Below are 20244 nucleotides of genomic sequence, written 5' to 3' on the forward strand. Positions count from 1 at the left end.
ATGGAGCCTGAGCTGCTGGACCTCCCCCTCGGGGTCAAGATCCCTGTGGTGCCCGGCTCCAAGCCTGTCTTCAGCAGGGCAAAGCTGGGGGAAAAGGTAAAGGAAGTAGAGAAGGGTAGACAAGCTCTCTTCTTGGACGGGGTCCCCGTCGTGCAGAGAAGGCCTTGTGGCCACCCGCTCTACAGCGGGAGCTGCAGCCCTTCCGTCGCACCGGGACTGGGGAGTCGAGGGAAACTCCTGGCTCCATGGTGCCCAGAGAAAGGAGGACTTGCCCATAGCGGTGCTCCAGGCTGCTCAGAGCTGGATGGAGAAGAGTGTTGGTGTCAGGTCTTCCAACCACCTTTGCCTTTCCACAAGGACCGCTTGGCACCTCAGGGAGCGCAATCCCATTTGGCAAGCAGAGTGAATTGCCAGAGGGCGAGACGTGGCTGTAGGCGACATTTCAGCTTAGCTCCTTAGAGGTGCAGCACTGGGCACAACCCTCGCACCCCTGCCGTAAACAGCTCCTTGTGTTCCCACAGCAGCAGTCGATAGGCACCAGAGAGAGGATGTGGGCACAGGGTTGGTTTCTTCTCTGCTGGAGAGTCTCTGAAGTAGAGAGGTCTTTCCTCTGGCTGGGACGTAAGCCAGGAATTAGCCTGTAGCGGGGAGGTTCGAAAAGGCCATCCTGCGTGCGTGAGGAGCTTGGAAGCGCGTTGGTCCCTGCTGCTCTCTCCTGCCCCGTTCATACTCTGGACCATCTCTCTTACAGCTTCACCGGCCCTCAGGCTATTTTGACCTGGGAGATCCCTACTGTCGCCTAATGAGCGCAGAGTACAACAGCCTCCATGACCCGCATCTGCAGGCGTACTACAAACGCAAAGACAACCTCCAGAGGCTGAAGAAAGGGGGTTACGTCACCAGCGATGGCAAAGTAGGTTTGGGCGTCGCTGGGCTGGGGAAAACGGTTCCCTCCTCACAGGGTTCCCCGAGCACAGAGGCAGCGTACGCGGAGCAGCAGCTCCCCTCCCGCTGGGTTCGGGCTCTTTTGGCGAAGGCAGTCTGCGTAGCTGGCTTGACAGTGCTCGGGTGATCTCTCCCCTCGTCTCTCCACAGGTGGTTTGCACCCTGAAGGAGTTCAATGAGTACAGGCAGTATCTGACCAGGCTCAAGCTGGAGGCAGAGAAAATGGCCAGGCAAGAAAAGGTAGGCAAAGCGGAGTGCTGGCGGACACCTGTCAGCGGCACGGTGCCGAGAGCTGGGGCTTGACTTGCTGCATCTCAGGGAGGCGGTCAGTGCGGAGGAGGAGAGGGCTGTGCTGGTGGGCCGGGCACTGTGGCAGCGAAAGTACTAGCCCGCTCGGAGCTGAGCTAGCGCAGGGTGCTGGCGTGGGCACAGGCAGGAAGGTCGCGTGCAAGCAGGCAGAATCCTGCGGGAAGCCCTTCTCTTCTGCCCTCGTCATGCGGCTGAAGCAGAGCGCTGGCCTGGGCCCGCGTGAAGCCTCAGCACGCAGGGGTGTGAGCGCTTGTCCAGGCAACAGCGAGCCACAACCTGGTGTCACCTTTCAGGAAAGGCTTCGGCCACACGTGGCCAAACCAAAGGATGCCCCCAAACTGCTGGGAGAGAGAGCGACGCTGCGTGCCCGGGACAGCGGCCGCTGCAGCCTCGCAAACCATCTTGCCCACCTCCACCCAAGAGCAGAAGGAGCTCCCTGAAGTCGGGGTGTTGCAGCAGAGCGGGAAAGCAGCTGTGGACGAGAGCCAAACCTCCTCCCAACCTGAGCTGGGACAGGAAGGTGCCAAGCTGCCCAGGAGGGTTAGCAGTGATGCTGACTCAAGAGGAAGCCATACGTCGCGGCAGGCAGCATGTTCACAGCTGCGTCTGAACAACAACGTGCCGCAGATGCCCAGCAGCTTGAAGAGGTGGTTGAGACTGTGGTGCACCAAGTGTTGGAGGTGGTGAAGGGTCCTCGGGATGAGTCGATCTCCATCTTAAGGAGAGTTGCCCTGGAGATCCGAGGAAGACTGCGTGGCAGCGCCAGAAGAGCAGAGCCTTCGGAGACTTCTCCCCGGAATCGCTGGCAGGAAATAGTAGTGGTGGGCAAAGAGCTTGTAGCGACCGTGCTGGAGGGCGTGGGGAAGCGTTTGGCATCCAGCAGGTCCAAAGCATCTGAGCCAGGGCTGGCAACCAGGTGGAAGGAGCAGCCTGTTGCCAGAGGAGCCACCCGAGCAGGCAAATGCAAGGAAGAGAAACCAGGGCAAGCTGAAAGAGCAGCTTCCCACAGAGCACCTGCACAGGCCTGCCTTGACGACCTCCCCAGAAGAATTGTTGACAGTATTTGCTCCACCTTGGACTGCTTTGTAGCTTCTCTATTTGAACGAGAATTTAGCTGCAAATATTCCAAAATCATGGAGCTTCTCGAGGGAATTTGCTCCAACGGAGGGCCGCAGCCATTCCAGAGGCCTTTCTCAAGGCAGGGCATGGAAGCAGGAGAAGCACTCCCCAGAGCATCTGAAGGGCAGAGCCTGGAAGCGAGCAAGGCAGCAAAGCGTCCCGCCTTACAACCACTGCCAAATACAAGCGCCGCTGCTGTCTCGCGACCGAGTCGCACGACTGCCAGGAAGAGCGTCCCAAACGCCGTCTCCAGAAATCAGCAGCGCCCTGCAGAACAGCCTGCCTATGCCAGAACCACGGTCCCTGAGGTTCTTGGAACGGCGGAGAAGAAGTTAGAGAGGGAAACAAAGCCAAAGCCAACAGCCTTAGCCCGGACTTTGGCTATAAGGACCACGGCAAGTCGGATCATTGACTCCGTACTAGAGCGGATCTGTCAACCGGGGCCTGCGCTGACCCCTGAGCTGAACTGGGGAAGGCGCGTTGCAAAACCGCCCACGCCACGCGACGGAAAGGGGAGCTATCCCGCTGAGGACGCCCTCCCCTCCACGGGCCCACAGCTTTCCAGACAGCCCGTCCCTCCGGCGGGGCCGAAGCCCCCTGCCCAGACAGGAGCTCGGCGCAGATCAGCGCACGCGAAGCCCTTCCCTGAGGCGAGCCCCAGCTGCCCGTGTCAGAAAGGAGGGCGTTAGCTGGGAGGCTTGTGGACGCTGTCCTGAGGAGGTGTGCGGCAAGAGAGGCGCAGAGCCCCTGGGCAGCTGCAGCAGGCAGCAACCACAGACTTTGCAGCCTTGTGCTGGCAATAAAGAGTTTACTCCCAAGTGCTGGCTTGTGCTTAGCTTCATTCGAGCCCGGCCATACTGTGCCTCCTCAAGGCACCTCTGCTTTTACACGTCCCCTCGATCCTCCACGGGCCTTTGGGGCAACCTGAGGGGTTCCCCTTTGCTTTTTCTTGCTTCCAAAGGCCCCGCATTTCTCTTTGCGTGCATCCTAGGACCCTCCTTGTGCCTTGTTGTGTGGCTCAGGGCCCCTCGGGTGCCTTTCAGTGCCCAGCCCCAGCCTTTTCCGTGCCTTTGGGTACCTGCCTCGGCCCTCCATGTGCCTTTCTGTGCCACCCAGAGCCCTCCCTCTGCCTTTCTTTATGCCCTGGGAAACGCCTTTTATCCTCTTTATCCCTCAAGACCGGCTGGAGAGGTCGGAGCTGCGTAAGAGGAGGAGAAAGGGTGAGAAAGTCAGTGGAGTAGCATGGAGCACAGCAGCAGCCAGGACTGTGTCACTAAGCTGGTCTGCCACAGCACAATGCTGGGTGAAAATGAGAAAAAAGAAGGAGAATGGGGTAGAAAGTCAGTCGAAACTGGAACACAGGCAGTCCCATCTGAATAGGAGGAAAAACTTCTTCCCTTAGAGGGTGACCAAGCACTGGAACAGGTTTCCCAGAGAGGTTGTGGAGTCTCCTCCTCTGGAGAGAATCAAAACCCGCCTGCACGCAAACCTGTGCAACACGCTTTAAGTGATCCTTTACGTGACCCTTCCAACCCCTACCAGTCTGTGAATCTGTGAATAAGAGTGTTAGACAAATTGATTTGCTCCCATTTTCTTCCGTGTTGTGCATGGCTACCAGAAAGAAGGGAGTGGAAGTACACCCTAGCTAAAACCACTTCTACTGACAGCAATCAATGTGTCTCTCACCTGGGAGCCCAAAAAGGACCTCGTCGTGCACTCTGGATTCCTTACATACAATTTTAAGTCTACTCAGGTGTTCATGTTTAAAATTTACATAACCTGTTGGCTTTGGCCATGATCTCTCTTGTTTACTTGTATCGTTTACTTCTGAGTATTTGTTTACGTGACCCCACCGTGCAAGCACCCCCAATGCGTATTTATTAGCTGAGTTATGGACAATTTTGTGGCAACTTTGCCACTTTCAGCCAGCTTGGTCTGGGTCCTTCTGACAGCAGCCCCCTTGTACAGGTGAGGTTGCTGTTAGTCAAGTTCTCTGGCACTTGTCTTCAAAGCCACCTTTCCATTGGAGCTTCTTCTTACGTAGCGTTCCCACATATCAGACATCCTTTAGTGACTTGTCAACCCAGTTGCTTGGGTGAAGCCAGTGGCACCCCTGATTGAGAGACTTGATTTTCTAGGTCAGATGCTCCTCCATGTGTGCAGTGGGGAAGTTCTCTGACCAAAGCTATCAATCGGCATCGTCCTGGGGAGAAAACCACCACGCGACAGAACGGGGAGCTATCCCGCTGAGGACGCCCTCCCCTCCACGGGCCCACAGCTTTCCAGACAGCCCGTCTCTCCGGTGGGGCAGAAACCCCCTGCCCAGGACAGGAGCACAGCGCAGATCAGCGCACATAGATGTTGAGAGCGCTGGGCCGAAAATCCAATTCAGTGCAAGTCCCCGACTTGAGGCAGCTTTTCCCGGGACAGGGGAGAGGTCTGAAAAGGAAAAGGGGGTAAACCCGAGCCAGAGCCGAGCGCCTTTGGTGTGGCAGTTCCTCGTGTTTCTTTCCGCTTGGCAAGCATGCCTGCTTTGCTTGACCGAACCACGCAAGAGTTGCGGTGGGAAGGCGTCTGTGGAGATGAGCTCTCAAAGCCGGGTCAGTAAGAGCGGGGGGCCCACAGGCCTGTCCAAAGGGGCCTCCAGGCAGGGCCCCCACACGGGCCGCTGGACAGCAGCTGGGCGGCGGCCAGCAACGCAGTGATGTGACAATGCGGCCACACGACGATGCAACAATGCGCAACTGCTCTATATAGCTGCTCGCTGCGAGACCGGCTGACGTGACCGCAGCTGGGTGCCTCTCGAGCAAGAGGAGTCAGCACAGGGTCGCAGCTCCTGAGGAGCTCTTGGAAGGAGCCGTGGAGCACTGGCTCACTGCTGGCGTCGGAAAGGCGGACGCACTGCTGAGTGCACTGGGAAAGAGGAGAGAGGTGAGCAGCGGGCCGATGGAGAGGGCTCAGCCGGGGAGCCTGGGACATGGCGGGGGGCCTGCTCTGGGGCCCGGGCACATGCCCTTTCTTGCAGCTGCCGTGCAGGAGCTTCTTGAGCCAGCGCCTGAGTGTCTCTTGTCTTCCTAGGTCGGGCACAGAAGACAGCAGTGGGAGAAGGAGCTACTGGGCTGATGGAGCCTGAGCTGCTGGACCTCCCCCTCGGGGTCAAGATCCCTGTGGTGCCCGGCTCCAAGCCTGTCTTCAGCAGGGCAAAGCTGGGGGAAAAGGTAAAGGAAGTAGAGAAGGGTAGACAAGCTCTCTTCTTGGACGGGGTCCCCGTCGTGCAGAGAAGGCCTTGTGGCCACCCGCTCTACAGCGGGAGCTGCAGCCCTTCCGTCGCACCGGACTGGGGAGTCGAGGGAAACTCCTGGCTCCATGGTGCCCAGAGAAAGGAGGACTTGCCCGTAGCGGTGCTCCAGGCTGCTCAGAGCTGGATGGAGAAGAGTGTTGGTGTCAGGTCTTCCAACCACCTTTGCCTTTCCACAAGGACCGCTTGGCACCTCAGGGGAGCGCAATCCCATTTGGCAAGCAGAGTGAATTGCCAGAGGGCGAGACGTGGCTGTAGGCGACATTTCAGCTTAGCTCCTTAGAGGTGCAGCACTGGGCACAACCCTCGCACCCCTGCCGTAAACAGCTCCTTGTGTTCCCACAGCAGCAGTCGATAGGCACCAGAGAGAGGATGTGGGCACAGGGTTGGTTTCTTCTCCGCTGGAGAGTCTCTGAAGTAGAGAGGTCTTTCCTCTGGCTGGGACGTAAGCCAGGAATTAGCCTGTAGCGGGGAGGTTTGAAAAGGCCATCCTGCGTGCGTGAGGAGCTTGGAAGCGCGTTGGTCCCTGCTGCTCTCTCCTGCCCCGTTCATACTCTGGACCATCTCTCTTACAGCTTCACCGGCCCTCAGGCTATTTTGACCTGGGAGATCCCTACTGTCGCCTAATGAGCGCAGAGTACAACAGCCTCCATGACCCGCATCTGCAGGCGTACTACAAACGCAAAGACAACCTCCAGAGGCTGAAGAAAGGGGGTTACGTCACCAGCGATGGCAAAGTAGGTTTGGGCGTCGCTGGGCTGGGGAAAACGGTTCCCTCCTCACAGGGTTCCCCGAGCACAGAGGCAGCGTACGCGGAGCAGCAGCTCCCCTCCCGCTGGGTTTGGGCTCTTTTGGCGAAGGCAGTCTGCGTAGCTGGCTTGACAGTGCTCGGGTGATCTCTCCCCTCGTCTCTCCACAGGTGGTTTGCACCCTGAAGGAGTTCAATGAGTACAGGCAGTATCTGACCAGGCTCAAGCTGGAGGCAGAGAAAATGGCCAGGCAAGAAAAGGTAGGCAAAGCGGAGTGCTGGCGGACACCTGTCAGCGGCACGGTGCCGAGAGCTGGGGCTTGACTTGCTGCATCTCAGGGAGGCGGTCAGTGCGGAGGAGGAGAGGGCTGTGCTGGTGGGCCGGGCACTGTGGCAGCGAAAGTACTAGCCCGCTCGGAGCTGAGCTAGCGCAGGGTGCTGGCGTGGGCACAGGCAGGAAGGTCGCGTGCAAGCAGGCAGAATCCTGAGGGAAGCCCTTCTCTTCTGCCCTCGTCATGCGGCTGAAGCAGAGCGCTGGCCTGGGCCCGCGTGAAGCCTCAGCACGCAGGGGTGTGAGCGCTTGTCCAGGCAACAGCGAGCCACAACCTGGTGTCACCTTTCAGGAAAGGCTTCGGCCACACGTGGCCAAACCAAAGGATGCCCCCAAACTGCTGGGAGAGAGCGACGCTGCGTGCCCGGGACAGCGGCCGCTGCAGCCTCGCAAACCATCTTGCCCACCTCCACCCAAGAGCAGAAGGAGCTCCCTGAAGTCGGGGTGTTGCAGCAGAGCGAAAGCAGCTGTGGACGAGAGCCAAACCTCCTCCCAACCTGAGCTGGGACAGGAAGGTGCCAAGCTGCCCAGGAGGGTTAGCAGTGACGCTGACTCCAAGAGGAAGCCATACGTCGCGGCAGGCAGCATGTTCACAGCTGCGTCTGAACAACAACGTGCCGCAGATGCCCAGCAGCTTGAAGAGGTGGTTGAGACTGTGGTGCACCAAGTGTTGGAGGTGGTGAAGGGTCCTCGGGATGAGTCGATCTCCATCTTAAGGAGAGTTGCCCTGGAGATCCGAGGAAGACTGCGTGGCAGCGCCAGAAGAGCAGAGCCTTCGGAGACTTCTCCCCGGAATCGCTGGCAGGAAATAGTAGTGGTGGGCAAAGAGCTTGTAGCGACCGTGCTGGAGGGCGTGGGGAAGCGTTTGGCATCCAGCAGGTCCAAAGCATCTGAGCCAGCGCTGGCAACCAGGTGGAAGGAGCAGCCTGTTGCCAGAGGAGCCACCCGAGCAGGCAAATGCAAGGAAGAGAAACCAGGGCAAGCTGAAAGAGCAGCTTCCCACAGAGCACCTGCACAGGCCTGCCTTGACGACCTCCCCAGAAGAATTGTTGACAGTATTTGCTCCACCTTGGACTGCTTTGTAGCTTCTCTATTTGAACGAGAATTTAGCTGCAAATATTCCAAAATCATGGAGCTTCTCGAGGGAATTTGCTCCAACGGAGGGCCGCAGCCATTCCAGAGGCCTTTCTCAAGGCAGGCCATGGAAGCAGGAGAAGCACTCCCCAGAGCATCTGAAGGGCAGAGCCTGGAAGCGAGCAAGGCAGCAAAGCGTCCCGCCTTACAACCACTGCCAAATACAAGCGCCGCTGCTGTCTCGCGACCGAGTCGCACGACTGCCAGGAAGAGCGTCCCAAACGCCGTCTCCAGAAATCAGCAGCGCCCTGCAGAACAGCCTGCCTATGCCAGAACCACGGTCCCTGAGGTTCTTGGAACGGCGGAGAAGAAGTTAGAGAGGGAAACAAAGCCAAAGCCAACAGCCTTAGCCCGGACTTTGGCTATAAGGACCACGGCAAGTCGGATCATTGACTCCGTACTAGAGCGGATCTGTCAACCGGGGCCTGCGCTGACCCCTGAGCTGAACTGGGGAAGGCGCGTTGCAAAACCGCCCACGCCACGCGACGGAAAGGGGAGCTATCCCGCTGAGGACGCCCTCCCCTCCACGGGCCCACAGCTTTCCAGACAGCCCGTCCCTCCGGCGGGGCCGAAGCCCCCTGCCCAGACAGGAGCTCGGCGCAGATCAGCGCACGCGAAGCCCTTCCCTGAGGCGAGCCCCAGCTGCCCGTGTCAGAAACGAGGGCGTTAGCTGGGAGGCTTGTGGACGCTGTCCTGAGGAGGTGTGCGGCAAGAGAGGCGCAGAGCCCCTGGGCAGCTGCAGCAGGCAGCAACCACAGACTTTGCAGCCTTGTGCTGGCAATAAAGAGTTTACTCCCAAGTGCTGGCTTGTGCTTAGCTTCATTCGAGCCCGGCCATACTGTGCCTCCTCAAGGCACCTCTGCTTTTACACGTCCCCTCGATCCTCCACGGGCCTTTGGGGCAACGGAGGGGTTCCCCTTTGCTTTTTCTTGCTTCCAAAGGCCCCGCATTTCTCTTTGCGTGCATCCTAGGACCCTCCTTGTGCCTTGTTGTGTGGCTCAGGGCCCCTCGGGTGCCTTTCAGTGCCCAGCCCCAGCCTTTTCCGTGCCTTTGGGTACCTGCCTCGGCCCTCCATGTGCCTTTCTGTGCCACCCAGAGCCCTCCCTCTGCCTTTCTTTATGCCCTGGGAAACGCCTTTTATCCTCTTTATCCCTCAAGACCGGCTGGAGAGGTCGGAGCTGCGTAAGAGGAGGAGAAAGGGTGAGAAAGTCAGTGGAGTAGCATGGAGCACAGCAGCAGCCAGGACTGTGTCACTAAGCTGGTCTGCCACAGCACAATGCTGGGTGAAAATGAGAAAAAAGAAGGAGAATGGGGTAGAAAGTCAGTCGAAACTGGAACACAGGCAGTCCCATCTGAATAGGAGGAAAAACTTCTTCCCTTAGAGGGTGACCAAGCACTGGAACAGGTTTCCCAGAGAGGTTGTGGAGTCTCCTCCTCTGGAGAGAATCAAAACCCGCCTGCACGCAAACCTGTGCAACACGCTTTAAGTGATCCTTTACATGACCCTTCCAACCCCTACCAGTCTGTGAATCTGTGAATAAGAGTGTTAGACAAATTGATTTGCTCCCATTTTCTTCCGTGTTGTGCATGGCTACCAGAAAGAAGGGAGTGGAAGTACACCCTAGCTAAAACCACTTCTACTGACAGCAATCAATGTGTCTCTCACCTGGGAGCCCAAAAAGGACCTCGTCGTGCACTCTGGATTCCTTACATACAATTTTAAGTCTACTCAGGTGTTCATGTTTAAAATTTACATAACCTGTTGGCTTTGGCCATGATCTCTCTTGTTTACTTGTATCGTTTACTTCTGAGTATTTGTTTACGTGACCCCACCGTGCAAGCACCCCCAATGCGTATTTATTAGCTGAGTTATGGACAATTTTGTGGCAACTTTGCCACTTTCAGCCAGCTTGGTCTGGGTCCTTCTGACAGCAGCCCCCTTGTACAGGTGAGGTTGCTGTTAGTCAAGTTCTCTGGCACTTGTCTTCAAAGCCACCTTTCCATTGGAGCTTCTTCTTACGTAGCGTTCCCACATATCAGACATCCTTTAGTGACTTGTCAACCCAGTTGCTTGGGTGAAGCCAGTGGCACCCCTGATTGAGAGACTTGATTTTCTAGGTCAGATGCTCCTCCATGTGTGCAGTGGGGAAGTTCTCTGACCAAAGCTATCAATCGGCATCGTCCTGGGGAGAAAACCACCACGCGACAGAACGGGGAGCTATCCCGCTGAGGACGCCCTCCCCTCCACGGGCCCACAGCTTTCCAGACAGCCCGTCTCTCCGGTGGGGCAGAAACCCCCTGCCCAGACAGGAGCACAGCGCAGATCAGCGCACATAGATGTTGAGAGCGCTGGGCCGAAAATCCAATTCAGTGCAAGTCCCCGACTTGAGGCAGCTTTTCCCGGGACAGGGGAGAGGTCTGAAAAGGAAAAGGGGGTAAACCCGAGCCAGAGCCGAGCGCCTTTGGTGTGGCAGTTCCTCGTGTTTCTTTCCGCTTGGCAAGCATGCCTGCTTTGCTTGACCGAACCACGCAAGAGTTGCGGTGGGAAGGCGTCTGTGGAGATGAGCTCTCAAAGCCGGGTCAGTAAGAGCGGGGGGCCCACAGGCCTGTCCAAAGGGGCCTCCAGGCAGGGCCCCCACACGGGCCGCTGGACAGCAGCTGGGCGGCGGCCAGCAACGCAGTGATGTGACAATGCGGCCACACGACGATGCAACAATGCGCAACTGCTCTATATAGCTGCTCGCTGCGAGACCGGCTGACGTGACCGCAGCTGGGTGCCTCTCGAGCAAGAGGAGTCAGCACAGGGTCGCAGCTCCTGAGGAGCTCTTGGAAGGAGCCGTGGAGCACTGGCTCACTGCTGGCGTCGGAAAGGCGGACGCACTGCTGAGTGCACTGGGAAAGAGGAGAGAGGTGAGCAGCGGGCCGATGGAGAGGGCTCAGCCGGGGAGCCTGGGACATGGCGGGGGGCCTGCTCTGGGGCCCGGGCACATGCCCTTTCTTGCAGCTGCCATGCAGGAGCTTCTTGAGCCAGCGCCTGAGTGTCTCTTGTCTTCCTAGGTCGGGCACAGAAGACAGCAGTGGGAGAAGGAGCTACTGGGCTGATGGAGCCTGAGCTGCTGGACCTCCCCCTCGGGGTCAAGATCCCTGTGGTGCCCGGCTCCAAGCCTGTCTTCAGCAGGGCAAAGCTGGGGGAAAAGGTAAAGGAAGTAGAGAAGGGTAGACAAGCTCTCTTCTTGGACGGGGTCCCCGTCGTGCAGAGAAGGCCTTGTGGCCACCCGCTCTACAGCGGGAGCTGCAGCCCTTCCGTCGCACCGGACTGGGGAGTCGAGGGAAACTCCTGGCTCCATGGTGCCCAGAGAAAGGAGGACTTGCCCATAGCGGTGCTCCAGGCTGCTCAGAGCTGGATGGAGAAGAGTGTTGGTGTCAGGTCTTCCAACCACCTTTGCCTTTCCACAAGGACCGCTTGGCACCTCAGGGGAGCGCAATCCCATTTGGCAAGCAGAGTGAATTGCCAGAGGGCGAGACGTGGCTGTAGGCGACATTTCAGCTTAGCTCCTTAGAGGTGCAGCACTGGGCACAACCCTCGCACCCCTGCCGTAAACAGCTCCTTGTGTTCCCACAGCAGCAGTCGATAGGCACCAGAGAGAGGATGTGGGCACAGGGTTGGTTTCTTCTCCGCTGGAGAGTCTCTGAAGTAGAGAGGTCTTTCCTCTGGCTGGGACGTAAGCCAGGAATTAGCCTGTAGCGGGGAGGTTCGAAAAGGCCATCCTGCGTGCGTGAGGAGCTTGGAAGCGCGTTGGTCCCTGCTGCTCTCTCCTGCCCCGTTCATACTCTGGACCATCTCTCTTACAGCTTCACCGGCCCTCAGGCTATTTTGACCTGGGAGATCCCTACTGTCGCCTAATGAGCGCAGAGTACAACAGCCTCCATGACCCGCATCTGCAGGCGTACTACAAACGCAAAGACAACCTCCAGAGGCTGAAGAAAGGGGGTTACGTCACCAGCGATGGCAAAGTAGGTTTGGGCGTCGCTGGGCTGGGGAAAACGGTTCCCTCCTCACAGGGTTCCCCGAGCACAGAGGCAGCGTACGCGGAGCAGCAGCTCCCCTCCCGCTGGGTTCGGGCTCTTTTGGCGAAGGCAGTCTGCGTAGCTGGCTTGACAGTGCTCGGGTGATCTCTCCCCTCGTCTCTCCACAGGTGGTTTGCACCCTGAAGGAGTTCAATGAGTACAGGCAGTATCTGACCAGGCTCAAGCTGGAGGCAGAGAAAATGGCCAGGCAAGAAAAGGTAGGCAAAGCGGAGTGCTGGCGGACACCTGTCAGCGGCACGGTGCCGAGAGCTGGGGCTTGACTTGCTGCATCTCAGGGAGGCGGTCAGTGCGGAGGAGGAGAGGGCTGTGCTGGTGGGCCGGGCACTGTGGCAGCGAAAGTACTAGCCCGCTCGGAGCTGAGCTAGCGCAGGGTGCTGGCGTGGGCACAGGCAGGAAGGTCGCGTGCAAGCAGGCAGAATCCTGAGGGAAGCCCTTCTCTTCTGCCCTCGTCATGCGGCTGAAGCAGAGCGCTGGCCTGGGCCCGCGTGAAGCCTCAGCACGCAGGGGTGTGAGCGCTTGTCCAGGCAACAGCGAGCCACAACCTGGTGTCACCTTTCAGGAAAGGCTTCGGCCACACGTGGCCAAACCAAAGGATGCCCCCAAACTGCTGGGAGAGAGCGACGCTGCGTGCCCGGGACAGCGGCCGCTGCAGCCTCGCAAACCATCTTGCCCACCTCCACCCAAGAGCAGAAGGAGCTCCCTGAAGTCGGGGTGTTGCAGCAGAGCGAAAGCAGCTGTGGACGAGAGCCAAACCTCCTCCCAACCTGAGCTGGGACAGGAAGGTGCCAAGCTGCCCAGGAGGGTTAGCAGTGATGCTGACTCCAAGAGGAAGCCATACGTCGCGGCAGGCAGCATGTTCACAGCTGCGTCTGAACAACAACGTGCCGCAGATGCCCAGCAGCTTGAAGAGGTGGTTGAGACTGTGGTGCACCAAGTGTTGGAGGTGGTGAAGGGTCCTCGGGATGAGTCGATCTCCATCTTAAGGAGAGTTGCCCTGGAGATCCGAGGAAGACTGCGTGGCAGCGCCAGAAGAGCAGAGCCTTCGGAGACTTCTCCCCGGAATCGCTGGCAGGAAATAGTAGTGGTGGGCAAAGAGCTTGTAGCGACCGTGCTGGAGGGCGTGGGGAAGCGTTTGGCATCCAGCAGGTCCAAAGCATCTGAGCCAGCGCTGGCAACCAGGTGGAAGGAGCAGCCTGTTGCCAGAGGAGCCACCCGAGCAGGCAAATGCAAGGAAGAGAAACCAGGGCAAGCTGAAAGAGCAGCTTCCCACAGAGCACCTGCACAGGCCTGCCTTGACGACCTCCCCAGAAGAATTGTTGACAGTATTTGCTCCACCTTGGACTGCTTTGTAGCTTCTCTATTTGAACGAGAATTTAGCTGCAAATATTCCAAAATCATGGAGCTTCTCGAGGGAATTTGCTCCAACGGAGGGCCGCAGCCATTCCAGAGGCCTTTCTCAAGGCAGGGCATGGAAGCAGGAGAAGCACTCCCCAGAGCATCTGAAGGGCAGAGCCTGGAAGCGAGCAAGGCAGCAAAGCGTCCCGCCTTACAACCACTGCCAAATACAAGCGCCGCTGCTGTCTCGCGACCGAGTCGCACGACTGCCAGGAAGAGCGTCCCAAACGCCGTCTCCAGAAATCAGCAGCGCCCTGCAGAACAGCCTGCCTATGCCAGAACCACGGTCCCTGAGGTTCTTGGAACGGCGGAGAAGAAGTTAGAGAGGGAAACAAAGCCAAAGCCAACAGCCTTAGCCCGGACTTTGGCTATAAGGACCACGGCAAGTCGGATCATTGACTCCGTACTAGAGCGGATCTGTCAACCGGGGCCTGCGCTGACCCCTGAGCTGAACTGGGGAAGGCGCGTTGCAAAACCGCCCACGCCACGCGACGGAAAGGGGAGCTATCCCGCTGAGGACGCCCTCCCCTCCACGGGCCCACAGCTTTCCAGACAGCCCGTCCCTCCGGCGGGGCCGAAGCCCCCTGCCCAGACAGGAGCTCGGCGCAGATCAGCGCACGCGAAGCCCTTCCCTGAGGCGAGCCCCAGCTGCCCGTGTCAGAAAGGAGGGCGTTAGCTGGGAGGCTTGTGGACGCTGTCCTGAGGAGGTGTGCGGCAAGAGAGGCGCAGAGCCCCTGGGCAGCTGCAGCAGGCAGCAACCACAGACTTTGCAGCCTTGTGCTGGCAATAAAGAGTTTACTCCCAAGTGCTGGCTTGTGCTTAGCTTCATTCGAGCCCGGCCATACTGTGCCTCCTCAAGGCACCTCTGCTTTTACACGTCCCCTCGATCCTCCACGGGCCTTTGGGGCAACGGAGGGGTTCCCCTTTGCTTTTTCTTGCTTCCAAAGGCCCCGCATTTCTCTTTGCGTGCATCCTAGGACCCTCCTTGTGCCTTGTTGTGTGGCTCAGGGCCCCTCGGGTGCCTTTCAGTGCCCAGCCCCAGCCTTTTCCGTGCCTTTGGGTACCTGCCTCGGCCCTCCATGTGCCTTTCTGTGCCACCCAGAGCCCTCCCTCTGCCTTTCTTTATGCCCTGGGAAACGCCTTTTATCCTCTTTATCCCTCAAGACCGGCTGGAGAGGTCGGAGCTGCGTAAGAGGAGGAGAAAGGGTGAGAAAGTCAGTGGAGTAGCATGGAGCACAGCAGCAGCCAGGACTGTGTCACTAAGCTGGTCTGCCACAGCACAATGCTGGGTGAAAATGAGAAAAAAGAAGGAGAATGGGGTAGAAAGTCAGTCGAAACTGGAACACAGGCAGTCCCATCTGAATAGGAGGAAAAACTTCTTCCCTTAGAGGGTGACCAAGCACTGGAACAGGTTTCCCAGAGAGGTTGTGGAGTCTCCTCCTCTGGAGAGAATCAAAACCCGCCTGCACGCAAACCTGTGCAACACGCTTTAAGTGATCCTTTACGTGACCCTTCCAACCCCTACCAGTCTGTGAATCTGTGAATAAGAGTGTTAGACAAATTGATTTGCTCCCATTTTCTTCCGTGTTGTGCATGGCTACCAGAAAGAAGGGAGTGGAAGTACACCCTAGCTAAAACCACTTCTACTGACAGCAATCAATGTGTCTCTCACCTGGGAGCCCAAAAAGGACCTCGTCGTGCACTCTGGATTCCTTACATACAATTTTAAGTCTACTCAGGTGTTCATGTTTAAAATTTACATAACCTCTTGGCTTTGGCCATGATCTCTCTTGTTTACTTGTATCGTTTACTTCTGAGTATTTGTTTACGTGACCCCACCGTGCAAGCACCCCCAATGCGTATTTATTAGCTGAGTTATGGACAATTTTGTGGCAACTTTGCCACTTTCAGCCAGCTTGGTCTGGGTCCTTCTGACAGCAGCCCCCTTGTACAGGTGAGGTTGCTGTTAGTCAAGTTCTCTGGCACTTGTCTTCAAAGCCACCTTTCCATTGGAGCTTCTTCTTACGTAGCGTTCCCACATATCAGACATCCTTTAGTGACTTGTCAACCCAGTTGCTTGGGTGAAGCCAGTGGCACCCCTGATTGAGAGACTTGATTTTCTAGGTCAGATGCTCCTCCATGTGTGCAGTGGGGAAGTTCTCTGACCAAAGCTATCAATCGGCATCGTCCTGGGGAGAAAACCACCACGCGACAGAACGGGGAGCTATCCCGCTGAGGACGCCCTCCCCTCCACGGGCCCACAGCTTTCCAGACAGCCCGTCTCTCCGGTGGGGCAGAAACCCCCTGCCCAGACAGGAGCACAGCGCAGATCAGCGCACATAGATGTTGAGAGCGCTGGGCCGAAAATCCAATTCAGTGCAAGTCCCCGACTTGAGGCAGCTTTTCCCGGGACAGGGGAGAGGTCTGAAAAGGAAAAGGGGGTAAACCCGAGCCAGAGCCGAGCGCCTTTGGTGTGGCAGTTCCTCGTGTTTCTTTCCGCTTGGCAAGCATGCCTGCTTTGCTTGACCGAACCACGCAAGAGTTGCGGTGGGAAGGCGTCTGTGGAGATGAGCTCTCAAAGCCGGGTCAGTAAGAGCGGGGGGCCCACAGGCCTGTCCAAAGGGGCCTCCAGGCAGGGCCCCCACACGGGCCGCTGGACAGCAGCTGGGCGGCGGCCAGCAACGCAGTGATGTGACAATGCGGCCACACGACGATGCAACAATGCGCAACTGCTCTATATAGCTGCTCGCTGCGAGACCGGCTGACGTGACCGCAGCTGGGTGCCTCTCGAGCAAGAGGAGTCAGCACAGGGTCGCAGCTCCTGAGGAGCTCTTGGAAGGAGCCGTGGAGCACTGGCTCACTGCTGGCGTCGGAAAGGCGGACGCACTGCTGAGTGCACTGGGAAAGAGGAGAGAGGTGAGCAGCGGGCCGATGGAGAGGGCTCAGCCGGGGAGCCTGGGACATGGCGGGGGGCCTGCTCTGGGGCCCGGGCACATGCCCTTTCTTGCAGCTGCCGTGCAGGAGCTTCTTGAGCCAGCGCCTGAGTGTCTCTTGTCTTCCTAGGTCGGGCACAGAAGACAGCAGTGGGAGAAGGAGCTACTGGGCTGATGGAGCCTGAGCTGCTGGACCTCCCCCTCGGGGTCAAGATCCCTGTGGTGCCCGGCTCCAAGCCTGTCTTCAGCAGGGCAAAGCTGGGGGAAAAGGTAAAGGAAGTAGAGAAGGGTAGACAAGCTCTCTTCTTGGACGGGGTCCCCGTCGTGCAGAGAAGGCCTTGTGGCCACCCGCTCTACAGCGGGAGCTGCAGCCCTTCCGTCGCACCGGACTGGGGAGTCGAGGGAAACTCCTGGCTCCATGGTGCCCAGAGAAAGGAGGACTTGCCCGTAGCGGTGCTCCAGGCTGCTCAGAGCTGGATGGAGAAGAGTGTTGGTGTCAGGTCTTCCAACCACCTTTGCCTTTCCACAAGGACCGCTTGGCACCTCAGGGGAGCGCAATCCCATTTGGCAAGCAGAGTGAATTGCCAGAGGGCGAGACGTGGCTGTAGGCGACATTTCAGCTTAGCTCCTTAGAGGTGCAGCACTGGGCACAACCCTCGCACCCCTGCCGTAAACAGCTCCTTGTGTTCCCACAGCAGCAGTCGATAGGCACCAGAGAGAGGATGTGGGCACAGGGTTGGTTTCTTCTCCGCTGGAGAGTCTCTGAAGTAGAGAGGTCTTTCCTCTGGCTGGGACGTAAGCCAGGAATTAGCCTGTAGCGGGGAGGTTTGAAAAGGCCATCCTGCGTGCGTGAGGAGCTTGGAAGCGCGTTGGTCCCTGCTGCTCTCTCCTGCCCCGTTCATACTCTGGACCATCTCTCTTACAGCTTCACCGGCCCTCAGGCTATTTTGACCTGGGAGATCCCTACTGTCGCCTAATGAGCGCAGAGTACAACAGCCTCCATGACCCGCATCTGCAGGCGTACTACAAACGCAAAGACAACCTCCAGAGGCTGAAGAAAGGGGGTTACGTCACCAGCGATGGCAAAGTAGGTTTGGGCGTCGCTGGGCTGGGGAAAACGGTTCCCTCCTCACAGGGTTCCCCGAGCACAGAGGCAGCGTACGCGGAGCAGCAGCTCCCCTCCCGCTGGGTTTGGGCTCTTTTGGCGAAGGCAGTCTGCGTAGCTGGCTTGACAGTGCTCGGGTGATCTCTCCCCTCGTCTCTCCACAGGTGGTTTGCACCCTGAAGGAGTTCAATGAGTACAGGCAGTATCTGACCAGGCTCAAGCTGGAGGCAGAGAAAATGGCCAGGCAAGAAAAGGTAGGCAAAGCGGAGTGCTGGCGGACACCTGTCAGCGGCACGGTGCCGAGAGCTGGGGCTTGACTTGCTGCATCTCAGGGAGGCGGTCAGTGCGGAGGAGGAGAGGGCTGTGCTGGTGGGCCGGGCACTGTGGCAGCGAAAGTACTAGCCCGCTCGGAGCTGAGCTAGCGCAGGGTGCTGGCGTGGGCACAGGCAGGAAGGTCGCGTGCAAGCAGGCAGAATCCTGAGGGAAGCCCTTCTCTTCTGCCCTCGTCATGCGGCTGAAGCAGAGCGCTGGCCTGGGCCCGCGTGAAGCCTCAGCACGCAGGGGTGTGAGCGCTTGTCCAGGCAACAGCGAGCCACAACCTGGTGTCACCTTTCAGGAAAGGCTTCGGCCACACGTGGCCAAACCAAAGGATGCCCCCAAACTGCTGGGAGAGAGCGACGCTGCGTGCCCGGGACAGCGGCCGCTGCAGCCTCGCAAACCATCTTGCCCACCTCCACCCAAGAGCAGAAGGAGCTCCCTGAAGTCGGGGTGTTGCAGCAGAGCGAAAGCAGCTGTGGACGAGAGCCAAACCTCCTCCCAACCTGAGCTGGGACAGGAAGGTGCCAAGCTGCCCAGGAGGGTTAGCAGTGACGCTGACTCCAAGAGGAAGCCATACGTCGCGGCAGGCAGCATGTTCACAGCTGCGTCTGAACAACAACGTGCCGCAGATGCCCAGCAGCTTGAAGAGGTGGTTGAGACTGTGGTGCACCAAGTGTTGGAGGTGGTGAAGGGTCCTCGGGATGAGTCGATCTCCATCTTAAGGAGAGTTGCCCTGGAGATCCGAGGAAGACTGCGTGGCAGCGCCAGAAGAGCAGAGCCTTCGGAGACTTCTCCCCGGAATCGCTGGCAGGAAATAGTAGTGGTGGGCAAAGAGCTTGTAGCGACCGTGCTGGAGGGCGTGGGGAAGCGTTTGGCATCCAGCAGGTCCAAAGCATCTGAGCCAGCGCTGGCAACCAGGTGGAAGGAGCAGCCTGTTGCCAGAGGAGCCACCCGAGCAGGCAAATGCAAGGAAGAGAAACCAGGGCAAGCTGAAAGAGCAGCTTCCCACAGAGCACCTGCACAGGCCTGCCTTGACGACCTCCCCAGAAGAATTGTTGACAGTATTTGCTCCACCTTGGACTGCTTTGTAGCTTCTCTATTTGAACGAGAATTTAGCTGCAAATATTCCAAAATCATGGAGCTTCTCGAGGGAATTTGCTCCAACGGAGGGCCGCAGCCATTCCAGAGGCCTTTCTCAAGGCAGGCCATGGAAGCAGGAGAAGCACTCCCCAGAGCATCTGAAGGGCAGAGCCTGGAAGCGAGCAAGGCAGCAAAGCGTCCCGCCTTACAACCACTGCCAAATACAAGCGCCGCTGCTGTCTCGCGACCGAGTCGCACGACTGCCAGGAAGAGCGTCCCAAACGCCGTCTCCAGAAATCAGCAGCGCCCTGCAGAACAGCCTGCCTATGCCAGAACCACGGTCCCTGAGGTTCTTGGAACGGCGGAGAAGAAGTTAGAGAGGGAAACAAAGCCAAAGCCAACAGCCTTAGCCCGGACTTTGGCTATAAGGACCACGGCAAGTCGGATCATTGACTCCGTACTAGAGCGGATCTGTCAACCGGGGCCTGCGCTGACCCCTGAGCTGAACTGGGGAAGGCGCGTTGCAAAACCGCCCACGCCACGCGACGGAAAGGGGAGCTATCCCGCTGAGGACGCCCTCCCCTCCACGGGCCCACAGCTTTCCAGACAGCCCGTCCCTCCGGCGGGGCCGAAGCCCCCTGCCCAGACAGGAGCTCGGCGCAGATCAGCGCACGCGAAGCCCTTCCCTGAGGCGAGCCCCAGCTGCCCGTGTCAGAAACGAGGGCGTTAGCTGGGAGGCTTGTGGACGCTGTCCTGAGGAGGTGTGCGGCAAGAGAGGCGCAGAGCCCCTGGGCAGCTGCAGCAGGCAGCAACCACAGACTTTGCAGCCTTGTGCTGGCAATAAAGAGTTTACTCCCAAGTGCTGGCTTGTGCTTAGCTTCATTCGAGCCCGGCCATACTGTGCCTCCTCAAGGCACCTCTGCTTTTACACGTCCCCTCGATCCTCCACGGGCCTTTGGGGCAACGGAGGGGTTCCCCTTTGCTTTTTCTTGCTTCCAAAGGCCCCGCATTTCTCTTTGCGTGCATCCTAGGACCCTCCTTGTGCCTTGTTGTGTGGCTCAGGGCCCCTCGGGTGCCTTTCAGTGCCCAGCCCCAGCCTTTTCCGTGCCTTTGGGTACCTGCCTCGGCCCTCCATGTGCCTTTCTGTGCCACCCAGAGCCCTCCCTCTGCCTTTCTTTATGCCCTGGGAAACGCCTTTTATCCTCTTTATCCCTCAAGACCGGCTGGAGAGGTCGGAGCTGCGTAAGAGGAGGAGAAAGGGTGAGAAAGTCAGTGGAGTAGCATGGAGCACAGCAGCAGCCAGGACTGTGTCACTAAGCTGGTCTGCCACAGCACAATGCTGGGTGAAAATGAGAAAAAAGAAGGAGAATGGGGTAGAAAGTCAGTCGAAACTGGAACACAGGCAGTCCCATCTGAATAGGAGGAAAAACTTCTTCCCTT

The 20244-nt window shown here is 58.3% G+C and overlaps 4 protein-coding genes across 4 annotated transcripts; all 4 read left to right on the forward strand.

Moving 5' to 3' along the window:
- On the forward strand, window positions 1-1694 carry LOC142604179 (fibrous sheath-interacting protein 2-like). The gene is made up of 4 exons (XM_075769028.1): window positions 1-96; window positions 752-913; window positions 1096-1185; window positions 1548-1694. Exons 1-4 carry the CDS (start codon window positions 1-3, stop codon window positions 1692-1694), a joined length of 495 nt encoding a protein of 164 aa, XP_075625143.1.
- Window positions 1695-5243: 3549 nt separating this feature from the next.
- Window positions 5244-8554, forward strand: LOC142604180 (uncharacterized). The gene is made up of 5 exons (XM_075769029.1): window positions 5244-5304; window positions 5452-5591; window positions 6247-6408; window positions 6591-6680; window positions 7043-8554. The coding sequence occupies exons 2-5, from the start codon at window positions 5496-5498 to the stop codon at window positions 8552-8554; spliced, it is 1860 nt and encodes a 619-aa protein (XP_075625144.1). The 5' UTR covers window positions 5244-5304; window positions 5452-5495.
- A 2203-nt stretch (window positions 8555-10757) lies between these two features.
- On the forward strand, window positions 10758-14044 carry LOC142604181 (uncharacterized). Its single transcript, XM_075769030.1, has 5 exons — window positions 10758-10794; window positions 10942-11081; window positions 11737-11898; window positions 12081-12170; window positions 12533-14044. Exons 2-5 carry the CDS (start codon window positions 10986-10988, stop codon window positions 14042-14044), a joined length of 1860 nt encoding a protein of 619 aa, XP_075625145.1. The 5' UTR covers window positions 10758-10794; window positions 10942-10985.
- Window positions 14045-16247: 2203 nt separating this feature from the next.
- On the forward strand, window positions 16248-19534 carry LOC142604182 (uncharacterized). Its single transcript, XM_075769031.1, has 5 exons — window positions 16248-16284; window positions 16432-16571; window positions 17227-17388; window positions 17571-17660; window positions 18023-19534. Exons 2-5 carry the CDS (start codon window positions 16476-16478, stop codon window positions 19532-19534), a joined length of 1860 nt encoding a protein of 619 aa, XP_075625146.1. The 5' UTR covers window positions 16248-16284; window positions 16432-16475.
- The last annotated feature ends 710 nt before the right edge of the window (window positions 19535-20244 follow it).

The sequence above is a fragment of the Balearica regulorum genome, chromosome 16 (genome assembly GCF_011004875.1).
Source record: "Balearica regulorum gibbericeps isolate bBalReg1 chromosome 16, bBalReg1.pri, whole genome shotgun sequence".
Taxonomy (NCBI): domain Eukaryota; kingdom Metazoa; phylum Chordata; class Aves; order Gruiformes; family Gruidae; genus Balearica; species Balearica regulorum.

Coding starts and splice junctions, on each gene's coding strand:
- LOC142604181 (XM_075769030.1), top strand. CDS start 10,986: ATGGAGCCTGAGCTGCTGGACCTCCCCCTCGGGGTCAAGATCCCTGTG. Junction 11,082..11,736: donor GGGCAAAGCTGGGGGAAAAG/GTAAAGGAAGTA, acceptor TCTCTCTTACAG/CTTCACCGGCCCTCAGGCTA. Junction 11,899..12,080: donor ACGTCACCAGCGATGGCAAA/GTAGGTTTGGGC, acceptor GTCTCTCCACAG/GTGGTTTGCACCCTGAAGGA.
- LOC142604179 (XM_075769028.1), top strand. CDS start 1: ATGGAGCCTGAGCTGCTGGACCTCCCCCTCGGGGTCAAGATCCCTGTG. Junction 97..751: donor GGGCAAAGCTGGGGGAAAAG/GTAAAGGAAGTA, acceptor TCTCTCTTACAG/CTTCACCGGCCCTCAGGCTA. Junction 914..1,095: donor ACGTCACCAGCGATGGCAAA/GTAGGTTTGGGC, acceptor GTCTCTCCACAG/GTGGTTTGCACCCTGAAGGA.
- LOC142604180 (XM_075769029.1), top strand. CDS start 5,496: ATGGAGCCTGAGCTGCTGGACCTCCCCCTCGGGGTCAAGATCCCTGTG. Junction 5,592..6,246: donor GGGCAAAGCTGGGGGAAAAG/GTAAAGGAAGTA, acceptor TCTCTCTTACAG/CTTCACCGGCCCTCAGGCTA. Junction 6,681..7,042: donor AAATGGCCAGGCAAGAAAAG/GTAGGCAAAGCG, acceptor GTCACCTTTCAG/GAAAGGCTTCGGCCACACGT.
- LOC142604182 (XM_075769031.1), top strand. CDS start 16,476: ATGGAGCCTGAGCTGCTGGACCTCCCCCTCGGGGTCAAGATCCCTGTG. Junction 16,572..17,226: donor GGGCAAAGCTGGGGGAAAAG/GTAAAGGAAGTA, acceptor TCTCTCTTACAG/CTTCACCGGCCCTCAGGCTA. Junction 17,661..18,022: donor AAATGGCCAGGCAAGAAAAG/GTAGGCAAAGCG, acceptor GTCACCTTTCAG/GAAAGGCTTCGGCCACACGT.